The sequence below is a fragment of the Notothenia rossii genome (genome assembly GCF_949606895.1).
Source record: "Notothenia rossii genome assembly, chromosome: 9".
Taxonomy (NCBI): Eukaryota; Metazoa; Chordata; class Actinopteri; order Perciformes; family Nototheniidae; genus Notothenia; species Notothenia rossii.
The window spans coordinates 4014048-4027864 of NC_136907.1; the positions used below are offsets into that span (position 1 = coordinate 4014048).

The 13817-nt window shown below is 41.0% G+C and overlaps 1 protein-coding gene across 3 annotated transcripts in view; it reads left to right on the forward strand.

Moving 5' to 3' along the window:
* The window catches only part of zbtb16a (zinc finger and BTB domain containing 16a), a 186891-nt gene that overhangs the window by 64247 nt on the left and 108827 nt on the right, over positions 1 to 13817 (forward strand). For all 3 annotated transcript variants that reach the window (XM_079649285.1, XM_079649283.1, XM_079649284.1), the window contains exon 3: positions 9289 to 9386. In XM_079649285.1, the coding sequence (XP_079505411.1) occupies positions 9289 to 9386 (98 nt within the window). The remainder of the gene's footprint in view (positions 1 to 9288; positions 9387 to 13817) is intronic.

A 13817-nucleotide genomic window follows, 5' to 3' on the forward strand; every position in this document is an offset into this window, starting at 1 on the left:
GTTCAGTTAAGCAGGTTAATCTCCACATACATATGAAGGCTATAAAGGAACTACAGCACGGTCACATGACTTCACGTCACCACCACTAAGCTAAAGGTGGCTAATGTTGGGCTATAAAGGAACTACAGCACGGTCACATGACTTCACGTCACCACCGCTAAGCTAAAGGTGGCTAATGTTGGGCTATAAAGGAACTACAGCACGGTCACATGACTTCACGTCACCACCGCTAAGCTAAAGGAGGCTAATGTTGGGCTATAAAGGAACTACAGCACGGTCACATGACTTCACGTCACCACCGCTAAGCTAAAGGTGGCTAATGTTGGGCGTCATTTAGACACTTGTTAGAAACCGCCATTTTTTGATTCACCGGTATGATATTTACTGACGTGTTTCATGTCGTAGACCAAAACGTTAAAATATCTTCAACTTTCCCTCCATTTTCCGTTCATGTGACTCTAATGGACGGGTAATGTCTCCCTCTGTCAAAAAATAACAAAATAAGAGGTGCCACGTTAAGATCATCTCCCAAAGTGTCACTGAATCACCTCCAGCATCATTTTTGCTTTTATTCACATGGAGTTTTGTGTCATTTTTGACCCCCCACGGCGTGCATTATCCCATTTTTAAAAACCCTTTTTTTTATTGACTTGTGTTTTCAGTGCAATGCATATTGATCTGTTTGCTATTAACATCACGTTACATGCTCTATTACTGCCTCTGTGCAATCATGCCGGCTGATTGTTGCCAGCTCCTGTCTTATTCACATTGTTTCCCATCTGTACCCTGCATGTTTATTGGAAGGAGTATGCATACTTAACTAAATACAAATGAAGAAGGACTGTTTGTTAATGATCAGGTCTGTCTTTTGTGTGTCGGTGACCTCATCATTTATAACTGCGTTAGCATTTTGGCCAAATAAGACCTACAATCTGACGATGAGTAAAAGAATAACATATGTTTGAACATTAGAGCAAGGAAACATGTCAGAGTGGACGCACAAAATACACGTATTAAACTGAAATGTAACATATGTCCACCGAGCTTCAGGCTATTTAAAGAAATCTAACATACATTGCAGTTAGGGTCAGAATAGCTTCACATGTGTTGGTCTTTTATGCTAAGCTTAAAGCGCAGGACAGATATAAACAGGATTGCTTTAACATGTCTTTTTATCCTCACCAAATCTCTTAGAGGCCTCCATCAGATGCTTCCAATCCCTCCGCTACTTAGGTCCAATCTCTATTCAGCAATCCCCAATTATCAGTTCTGTTTCTTCTGACCAACAGAACTAATGAACAAACACACACACACACACACACACACACACACACACACACACACACACACACACACACACACACACACACACACACACACACACACACACACACACACACACACTCCTAACTTCAATTTACCACCTCTTATCAATTGTCTCCCTTTATCTGTTAGTGTTTTCTTCTCTCCATCTTAACCTCTCTCTCTGCAAAGCCTTTATTTACGAACATCGTTTCGGGTTGTTTTATGGCTCCCCTCACAAACGGAGAGCATGGAGAGGGGGGAAAAAATGGAAAAATAAAAGATGAGAGGATAGACATGGAGAGAGCAGGGCACTCAAGGCTGCTGAGGGGTAAATAGAATTTTAGGCAGGCAATGAGAATTAAGTGCGAGTCATCAAAGCATGGCTCTGCACGGCTTTCTCCTTGTTTGTCAAGTATAAAGCGGAGATGTGTGAGCTAATGGAGTCATTTGATGAGTAGTGAGAATCTGTATGAGTCAAAGCCATAAAAGCACCGCACAGACCTTGAGTTATTCTTCTATCGTAGCTTTCCGTATCGCTATATCACTTTATTTTGACTTTTTTTACCTGAGTAGGAGAGCAGGTTGGAAGCTTGGGACTTGATTTCTCCGAATGCAGCGCTAGTTATGATATACGGCCACAAAGGTCCAGCGGCAAATTGTAATAAAAAAAAAAAAATTCAGAACTGCACGAGGCAAGCTGTTATGGCTCAATATCCCAGGCCTGTAATCGGCTCACATTTCAAACACACACGGGCACACACACACCCCTCGGTTGGGCTTTAACGAGGAAACACACCGCACGAGGTGATCAGCATATGTTTTGTTGACATAAATTTAACATTTATTGCAGTTGTCAAAAGTGACTGTTGGACAAAGTCGATTATTAACTGAGTAAATGGCCTGAGAGAGTTTTATGTGAACTTCCTTAATGGCTGCAGTCAGTCTGTTTCAAATCACCCTCCCACACACACACACATATACACACACACGCACACACGCACACACACACACACACACACACACACACACACACACACACACACACACACACACACACACACACACACACACACACACACAGCATGAAAGCAGACAGTTATGATTTGTGTGTGTGTGTGTGTGTGTGTGTGTGTGTGTGTGTGTGTGTGTGTGTGTGTGTGTGTGTGTGTGTGTGTGTGTGTGTGTGTGTGTGTGTGTGTGTGTGTGTGTGTGTGTGTGTGTGTGTGTGTGTGTGTGTGTGTGTGTGTGTGTGTGTGTGTGTGTGTGTGTGTGTGTGTGTGTGTGTGTGTGTGTGTGTGTGTGTGTGGGGTATCCTTTTACATATCATTACATTTTATTGGATCTGATAACAGTGGATATATTAATATTATTATTAGCACGGCTAAAGGTTCACTTTTTTGTACTTTCTACAATTGCATACATTTTGAATTTGAGTTGGATAGCTTTTTTGGGCGTTGACCTTGGCTGATTGCAGCTCAGAATCTGCTCTTTTGTTGTTACTGCTTTTAGCCATTGTCCCCAGAAGGAATTGGACCATTTTGCTGCTTTATTCATCACAAGTTTGGCATGAATCTGGAAGCCAAGTATGCCAAATATAAGCCACTCAGAACCGTCTTAGAAGGGCTTTGTACCACTGCAATACAATTCAGACATGTTTTTCATAAAGAAACTGTGCTTGAAACCTACTTTAGAAAAGAAGCTCCACACACTCTTGCCTAAATACAGTTGAATGCCAAAAAGAAAGGCGTCATTAGTGTTTCAATAGGAGAAGCTCAGTCCTAAAGCCTCCCTATACCAGACTGAATTGCAGGAACAGGTGCTGTAACCATTCTGTTGAACATCAAGTAATGCGCCGTTTCACTAGTGCTAGCTATTGCACTTAGAATCAACACACTGTCAGCAAGGGACACACAAACACACACACAAACACACCGCACTGTGCTCATCAACACTACATTTACGGTGAGAATACATGGCGGTGCTTCCACTTGTATTGGCCTTAATAAGTCCATCCATACCTTATCAGCGCTATGTCTGGGGGCCACAATGGTCAGATTGAGGAGGGACACAAAAGGCCTTTGAAGGGCTTTGTGCTCTGTGTGTGTCGTGGTTTACCGCTCGTGTGTGTGTGTGTGTTTGTGCGGATTGGAAAAGTGTGTGTACACCACCACCTGTGAACCTTAAAGGAAAAACCTGGCTCCATTCTTTTGTCCAATCTGGTGTTTGTTGTTAGAATTTCTTTCAGTCATGGGAATAAATTGTCAAATATAAAAGTAATGGAGCGCCAGAATGCAAAGCTCTTGTATTAATATGATATATTGAGTTTAACCAACATAGATGTATACAGAGAACTGGTTATAGTGTTGGGACACCCCATTCGTTCGTATGAAGGATGTTCAGTGGTGCTTGAAGCCAAAACAACCGGACTCGACTTAAGAGCAAAGGTATGGTGGGCCACTAAGAAAAACCCCTCCTGGTTCGCTTGATAACCAAAAGCAACATTTGCCGTTGTGAAATAAGTTTTCATCTTGAATATCGTCTTTGCTGGTTTTTACGGATCTGAATGGTAGTAATCCTCTGAATGTACTAGGGATGGGAACGATTAATCGAATATTCGAAATTATTCAGGTATTCGAATAATTATTCATGTATTCAAATATGAGTTATGAATATTCGAATATACATTTGCTTTCAAATTCCCATCCCTCGAATGTACCCCCTGTCACTACCCGATCTGCAGCTCTGCCCCATCTGCAGTGCGCATGTGCGAGATGGTCCGCCATACTGGACAACTCCGGACGGCAACCCAAGTAGGACACTTGACACAGTGGCTTTTAAATTTAACTTCTGTTAGTATATGCCATTTTTTGCATACATTCACAGTAAATATTTATTCAGTATGATAGCCGTCCAACAGAAGTTAAATTCATTTCTCATTTATTCTAACAATGAACTTAACTCCAAATAAAAGAACCCAATAAAAAGAGTTGTTAAATAATACTGAAGTCACCTTGTAATAACAATAACTGCCAAAAGCCACTGTGTCAAGTGTCCTACTTGGGTTGCCGTCCGGAGTTGTCCATCTTGCACATGCGCACTGCAGATCGGGCAGAGCTGCAGATCGGGTAGTGACACCCACTAATCAGAATCAGAATCAGAAACAGGTTTATTGCCAGGTAGGTTCGCACATACTAGGAATTTGACTTGATGTCATGGTGCATACATAAAGTATAAAAAACAAGAAATCTAATATAAAACACAAAATCTTTTCCACCGTAATAAAATACAGTTAAATAGCAATAAAATAAAGCAGTAATTTACATGGAAATAGAATGCTATGAAGGAATTTTTGCATAAACTATGAAATGGGAAATCAGAATATGTGCAGAAAGGAGTATGACATTGTGTGCATTAATGTCCAGTGTCTCCCATACATTAATTTATTTTTAGCGGGCCGCCACAATTAAATATCGTCCGCCACAAATGGATCTCATAAAAAAAAATATATATATTATTATATATAGGGATATTTTTTAAATGTTTTTATTTTTATCTTTTGGTAGTCTAATGGATAGTGAGGTGGGCTGATGATCGGAAGGTGGCGAGTTCAAATCCTGCCTGGAACACCACTACTAGTGTGCCCTTGAGCAAGGCACTTAGCCCTCGGTTACTCCAGCGAGAGTGTCCCTGTAATTGGTCATTGTAAGTCTCTTTGGAATGAGGCGTCTGCTAAATGCCTGAATTGTAAATTGTAAATTATATTTTTGGGTCAATAAACCCCACAGATCCTCAACTCCGGTGTGTCACTCATTAACAAAGCAACACAGAGCAACAAGATCGTTGTCTACAGTAGCCATGAACTTGCATGTATTATCTTATGTGAGGGGGGGGTGGATGCATGGACCACCCGGCTTTTCTTGCCGGGGGGGGGGGTGCGGTGCCCCCACAAATAGAATCAAATTCTGTGGGAAACACTGATGTCATGTATGTAAGTCAGTAAATCCATATTACCGTTGATTATATATCCGATTTCTCAATATTTTGTAAAATCAGTCAAGCCTGCAATATCGTCAAAGCATAGAGGTATTTGGACAATAATCTTGAGATGATTTTCTATATGTGTTGAACCTGATTTCTGTTCTGGTGAAGGAAAGTTGTTCTTGTGAAATAGTAGTGTAAATCTCTCTTTTAAAGTACATTATATAAATATATCTAGCATTCCAGATAGTGTGACGCCGGTATCATTTCCTGTCTCACTTTTCTAATTTCTGTCTCTTTGTGTCTCCTTCGTTACCTTTTTTGTCTTCTCGCCTCCCGTCCTCTCCCTTCTGGGGGCATTTGGCATTTATAGGGCCTTTTAATCACTCACTGCTTGCCAAAGGGATGTCATTCTGCCTTTTCACTTCCCGGCGTCTCTCCACAAATTCGACCCATCACAACGCCTTTCATGACTTCTTCATCTCTCCAACTCTCCCTGACAGGTTCTTCAAGGATGTTTTGCAAGCAATTATTAGTCAAACCAGACTTCATTAACATCGCCACAAGACCCCGCTGTAATCTCTCTGTCTGCCTCTAAAATACTCGCTCTCGCTGCTCCTCTCTCGAGAGAGCCGTAAATCAATTTGCATTCGACATCTGACATCAATCAGTCATGTTTTGAGAGAGTGGCAGCACCTCCTCCTCTGAGCCTCCGTTGAGAGATGCTAAGATGGATGGCTGTCATCTCGCCCAAGTCGAGCGGATCTCTTATCAAGGGCATTGTTTCCCCAAGAACACACTCGCGTGATCGATCTGCGTCACCTGATTCGTCGACGGAGACTTTAAAAGTCCCTCTGTTTGCCGTCACCATGCACTCAACTGAGTATAGATCTGTGCACGTGTCCTGGGAACATTTAAGGCAGCTTTGCATTAAGGTGAACATTAAGTGAAGACATTACAGTTTGAAGGGATAATTACAATCTGAATAGTTCATTTGTCTCGGGGAAAATTGATCAAATGTTTTATGAATAAAAGAAGAAGAAATAAAAATAAAGAAAATTAAATTAAACATAAGAAATGTAGCACATTTTAATTAAATAAAATATACATTTAATACAATTTAATATTTTATACAATTAAAAAATCTAAGAAAAAATATAATGAAATAAAGTATTAAATTAAAATATAAGTTTTGTAAACCAAAAATGTCCAAATGTCTTAAATATATTGTATTCTGCTGGCATTACGTAAAAGTTCTTCTTTTCATTTGTATTACTGATTGGTTATTTTGCTTCACTGTGAGAGATAGCAACAATTGTTTGACGATAAAAATGTGCCAAATGTGGAAAAACAGCCCCAGCTGGAAACACGTTGCAATGGAGGGTGTGTGAACCTCTCTCAAGGCGAGGTATCTGAAGTTTCTCCAGAGGCTCTGTGGCAGTTGTTTGGTAAATCGTGTCACCTTAATTGCTTCGGAGCACTTTCAGATATCTCTAAAGAATAATATGCTTTGCTCCGAGCCGTGGGGTCTTTGAGGATTTGGTAACACAGAGAGAGTCTTCTGCTGTCAGACGTTATTTAGTTACTAACCTGCGAGGCCTTTCCCACGTAATCAAATATTGAACCTTTAGTCCCGTCTGACCTTGTGCTCGGAAACCACGTTACGGCCTAATGACTGTTTGTTTAAGGAAAAGACAATTCATTGCAGGTCAGATTTAGCTTAAAGCCACACACCACCTTAAAGAGACCCTATTATTGTATGTGGGGGTTTTATATCAGTTTGTGTGCATATCAATCTTTTCGAACATTAAAGCATGGAGACACTACATACTGATATACACCTGAACATCAGCAGGAGAGGACTCTTTAAAGTAGAGACACTACATACTGATATACACCTGAACATCAGCAGGAGAGGACTCTTTAAAGTAGAGACACTACATACTGATATACACCTGAACATCAGCAGGAGAGGACTCTTTAAAGTAGAGACACTACATACTGATATACACCTGAACATCAACAGGAGAGGACTCTTTAAAGTAGAGACACTACATACTGATATACACCTGAACATCAGCAGGAGAGGACTCTTTAAAGTAGAGACACTGCATACTGATATACACCTGAACATCAGCAGGAGAGGACTCTTTAAAGTAGAGACACTACATACTGATATACACCTGAACATCAGCAGGAGAGGACTCTTTAAAGTAGAGACACTACATACTGATATACACCTGAACATCAGCAGGAGAGGACTCTTTAAAGTAGAGACACTACATACTGATATACACCTGAACATCAGCAGGAGAGGACTCTTTAAAGTAGAGACACTACATACTGATATACACCTGAACATCAGCAGGAGAGGACTCTTTAAAGTAGAGACACTACATACTGATATACACCTGAACATCAGCAGGAGAGGACTCTTTAAAGTAGAGACACTACATACTGATATACACCTGAACATCAGCAGGAGAGGACTCTTTAAAGTAGAGACACTACATACTGATATACACCTGAACACCAGCAGGAGAGGACTCTTTAAAGTAGAGACACTACATACTGATATACACCTGAACATCAGCAGGGGAGGACTCTTTAAAGTGGAGACACTACATACTGATATACACCTGAACATCAGCAGGAGAGGACTCTTTAAAGTAGAGACACTACATACTGATATACACCTGAACATCAGCAGGAGAGGACTCTTTAAAGTAGAGACACTACATACTGACATACACCTGAACATCAGCAGGAGAGGACTCTTTAAAGTAGAGACACTACATACTGATATACACCTGAACATCAGCAGGAGAGGACTCTTTAAAGTAGAGACACTACATACTGATATACACCTGAACATCAGCAGGAGAGGACTCTTTAAAGTAGAGACACTACATACTGATATACACCTGAACATCAGCAGGAGAGGACTCTTTAAAGTAGAGACACTACATACTGATATACACCTGAACATCAGCAGGAGAGGACTCTTTAAAGTAGAGACACTACATACTGATATACACCTGAACATCAGCAGGAGAGGACTCTTTAAAGTAGAGACACTACATACTGATATACACCTGAACATCAGCAGGAGGGGACTCTTTAAAGTAGAGAAACTACATACTGATATACAACTGAACATCAGCAGGAGAGGACTCTTTAAAGTAGAGACACTACATACTGATATACACCTGATCATCAGCAGGAGAGGACTCTTTAAAGTAGAGACACTACATACTGATATACACCTGAACATCAGCAGGAGAGGACTCTTTAAAGTAGAGACACTACATACTGATATACACCTGAACATCAGCAGGAGAGGACTCTTTAAAGTAGAGACACTACATACTGATATACAACTGAACATCAGCAGGAGAGGACTCTTTAAAGTAGAGACACTACATACTGATATACAACTGAACATCAGCAGGAGAGGACTCTTTAAAGTAGAGACACTACATACTGATATACACCTGAACATCAACAGGAGAGGACTCTTTAAAGTAGAGACACTAGCTATTGATATACACCTGAACATCAGAAGAATATGGCCCGTTTTATTAAAAACATGTTTGTTCTGTTGGTATTTAAAAAAAGGTCACGGACTAAAAGCTTTTCTGCAACATTAAACGAAAAAAAAAAAACTCTTTCATATTTGTTGCTTATTTTTCAGTACGTTTTTGTAATCTATATCAAGGTAATGCTTCTGGTTTGGTTTCCCATCAAGCTAAAAGAGAAACTGAAGCTTGAAGGGTACATGAGTATTTTGGGATTTAAAGAAGAGATAGATCAAGATTACTTATTTAATGAAGTGTGAAAATGATTTAAAAACGTCTTCCAAGAGGAACTTGCTTTATCTTACACCACTGTTATCTGAGTGTCTGATAGAAACGAGGTCGTTCACATAATAAGGTTATGCACACTCCTATTGTACCTGCTGAAAACAGACAGTAACATGTTTCTTTCCCTGCTCTCTGTCAACAGGAAGATGCACAGTGGAATGAAGACCTACGGCTGTGAGTTGTGTGGAAAGAGTTTCCTGGACAGCCTCCGTCTACGGATGCATTTGCTGTCTCATTCAGGTAAGGAAATCAAACCCACCCAAAACCCTAAAACCACACTACGATCGCTGCCGAGCTACGCCTGTTTGGTTTCCTGCTGATTGTAGGCAGTGGTGGAAAGTGAATGTACTCAAGTATTACTTTAAATTAATGGACAACTTGCTTTCACACATGCTTCATTATGCTGTAAAAAATAATAGTTTTAAGTGATTTCTGGATTAAAAACTGCTCCGAGAAACTTCACCAAAGAGGTGCCTGCATATCGTCATGCTGTCAGCCAACACCTCGGTAACATTAGAGGTCTGAACACACAGTCACACACACACACACACACACACACACACACACACACACACACACACACACACACACACACACACACACACACACACACACACACACACACACACACACGCCAGCAGTCCCTACTTAGCGCAGCACTGTTTTTAATGGCATGGCCGTCTTTTATAGGCAGCAAAGAGCTCCTCATTTCTAAAGCACTGAGTGCAGATGGTTTATTGAGACACTGTAAAAGCCATGGGACCTCTAAGGGAACCCCCTCACACACACACACACACACACACGCGCTTGCACGCACGCACACACACACACCCACGCTCACACAAAACCCCAAATCCATGTGTTGAAGTTGGCCCAGGGTTCCCAATGGGACACAGTTGTGTGAATTGTTTATTTGCCACTATCGGAATAAAACATTTGAATATTTATTTATTTATTCCCGAGGGGGGGGGGGGGGGGTTTGTTAAGGAAAAATTAAATTATAGAATAAAATAAAAAAATTGAACTAAATATAGGAAAGTTAAGGTAAAAATGGCAATAAAAGAACAAACAGAATAAATATCAGAACATCAGAAAAAAGGGCAATAAGAGAAAACATGCAATGAACAAAAAATGATTTATTTTCCCATCAGAATCAAAGTAAATATGTTTATTATAATATATGCAGCCGTGCATAAGTATTTTTAAATATCAACTCCTGTCATTCTGCAGAAACGATAATTGCCAGCATTCATGTCTCAGCAGAAGCTTAAACAATGCCCGCTGACCCCCCCCCGCCATGTTGTGATAAAGGCGAACGACAGATTCCCGCTGTGCCGGAGACACACAGTGCAGCGTGGCAGAAACAAAACGTTACACCCCGTCTTCACAGTCCCTGCTGCAAACACATACACACACACACACACACACACACACACACACACACACACACACACACACACACACACACACACACACACACACACACACACACACACACACACACACACACACACACACACACACACATATATACATACATACATACATACACATTCATACACACACACACACACACACACACACACACACACACACACACACACACACACACACATATATACATACATACATACATACATACATACATACATACACATACACACACACACACACACACACACACACACACACACACACACACACACACACATATACATACATACATACATACATACATACACATACATACACATTCATACACACACATATACATACACACATACATACATACATACATATATACATACATACATACATACATACATTCATTCATTCATTCATTCATTCATACACACACACACACACACACAAGTACATTTATATGACTAATGATTAATCAGTTCATTTTCAAATAAGTTCCGTCAATTGAAGTTAAAAATATTTTCTAACAAATCTGAGTTTTAAAAAATTACTTTTATTTACATAACAAGCTTGAAATATACCGTTCATATGTCGCCTTATGATAAGCAACCTGAGGCTTCTGTTTTAAGGAATGCGCTGCCAACTAAATAAATGAAACCCTCTGGAGAGCTGTGATGACGGTTGTTTGTTCCTTAAAGAATAATTTACCTGCATTTGATTGATTTTGCTAACTTTTGACTTAACCTATAAGGCAATATACCTCTAGTGAGGTCTGCATGTGGCCCTCAGTGAAAACAGTGTGGACACCTCTGGTTCAGTTTTTTAGAGGTGAGAGTTTTGGACCACAAGTGGTGCAGGAACGTGGATTAAAAGAAGAGATATGACCTTTTACAATAAAGTGTTAAAATTATTTCAAACATAATAATAAATTATATTTCTATAGCGTTTTTCTTACATTTGGGAGGGAGGGTAGACAAACAAAACAAAATAAATAAAGTAAATACAGTGTTCCCTCCTTCACCACATCGTTATCCAACAGAAAGTAGGTCATTTATTGAACACCCCACAATCTGAACCCATTGCCATGAGGTGAAAACTCTGCTGATAGGAGATGAAATGGAAACACACACACACACACACACACACACACACACACACACACACACACACACACACACACACACACACACTCGAGGAAGAACCACACACTCCACCTTGAGGGCGGCAGTGGAGCGGAAGATGTGGGCAGAGTATTTTTAGCAACAGCGGCACAAACTTTTCTCTTTCTCTGTTGTGTGTGTGTGTGTGTGTGTGTGTGTGTGTGTGTGTGTGTGTGTGTGTGTGTGTGTGTGTGTGTGTGTGTGTGTGTGTGTGTGTGTGTGTGTGTGTGTGTGTGTGTGTGTGTGTGTGTGTGTGTGTGTGTGTGTGTGTGTGTGTGTGTGTGTGTGTGTGTGTGTGTGTGTGTGTGTGTGTGTGTTGGCGCTCCACATCAACCCGCACTGTTACACACACATGGTGTTGATTCATCGAGCTTTGGTCTGAACGCTTTTGGTGAAAGGCGAGACAGGCTTCTGTGAGACGGGCGACGGTTAGGGAAGAGACGCCGCCGAGCCTCGGCTCCTTTCATTCTCCTCGTTTGTCTCTTTTTGTCTCTTTTCTCTATTTTTCCACCTCCACCGTTTGACTTTCAAGGCTTTTCTGGGTCTCGTCTCTCTCTGTAATGATGACACTTCACCGAGTCCCAAAACCCTCAACCTCCTCCCCCCCCCTTCCTCCCCCTTCCCTCCTCTTCTTCCTCCTACACCAACGCCGCCATCATCCTTCAGCTTGCATCAGAAAAGGACGGCATTGTGTCGAACCGAAAAAAAGAATGTAACGTATCCGCTTTAATTCACCTTTCCTGCGCTGTTCGTGTACGAGGGTTAGGGTGCAAAACATTTAACTTTCTCATATTTCCTGCTTCCACCATTTGACTTTCTAGACTTTTCTACGTCTTTCATCATGTGGGAGAGAAACCTCGGAGGGAACACAGGAATATTAGCCTCTGCAGACCATTTACATGCACTAAAACCAGTATATTACACTATAGCACACATGTGTCAAACTCGAGGCCCGGGGGCCAAATCAGGCCCGTGGTGGATTTAATTTCGGCCCTCAGGATAATTTCTAATTCCTATTAGATCTGGCCCGCCGGTATATTGCACGCACACCTTCACTCCATCCTGAGGGTCTCCTCAGCTCAGAGCCTGACCCCAAACATTGATGACCTTGCACCCAAGATGAGATGCCAAGTATCTGAGCTAGCATCACAGAGCAGCACACTGAGTTTAATGGATGTTTCCTTCTGCACTTTCTCTCTCACGACAACAGGGCATGTTTGGTTTCTCTTTGAGGGAAATAGTTTTGTTGAAGCTGTTGTTGGCCTGTGGGAAAATGTGATCATAAGAAATGACTCTGGAGAAGCTGCAGATAGAGCCATAAGAAATGAATCAACTGATTATTTAATGTTTAATGTTGTTTTTATAGGCAATCATTGAAGCTTTGTTAGTTCCAGGTTTAATATGTGCAATAAGTTCATTTCAATACGTTTTGTAATAAACATTGAACCAGTCCGGCCCTCGACTAGTACCCATTTTTTAATGTTGGCCCACTGTGTATGTGAGTTTGACACCCCTGGTCTATAGGAAAGAAATATATAACATATTTTTCAATCAATCGACTTTCAAGGATCTCCTCCCGTCTCTACGTCACTGTGTTCGTAAAGCTAATGTCACCACTGTTTTGAGTACGAGACTTTCAGGAAACACTTTTTCAGACTTCCACCATTTGACTTTCCAGACTTTTCTAGTTCTGACATCATGTGAGAAACTCCCTGTGGAGGGAACACAGGAATTTTAGCCTCTGCAGACTAACACACGACAGGAAAGGGAAAATCCCATAACGCTTAATACGGCCTCTTTAAGTAAAATTACTATTACCACACTTTTTTTTGCACTTTGTTCATCTTTTTTTTTACCCTTTTCCACCTCAATCAGTCGACTTTCAAGGCTTTGCTCGCGTCTCTACTTGTATCGTGTCCCTCTGTAATGAGGACACTTCAGCGAGTCCTAAAAGCTCTTCCTCACCCTCCTGTTCCCCCTCCACCATCCGTCAGCTCCTTTCAGAAGAGACAGAATATCATAGAGATGAATTGAGAGAGTAGAGAAGCTTTTTGGAATTCACAGCAGGTTGTGGAGGTTTCAGACTCTG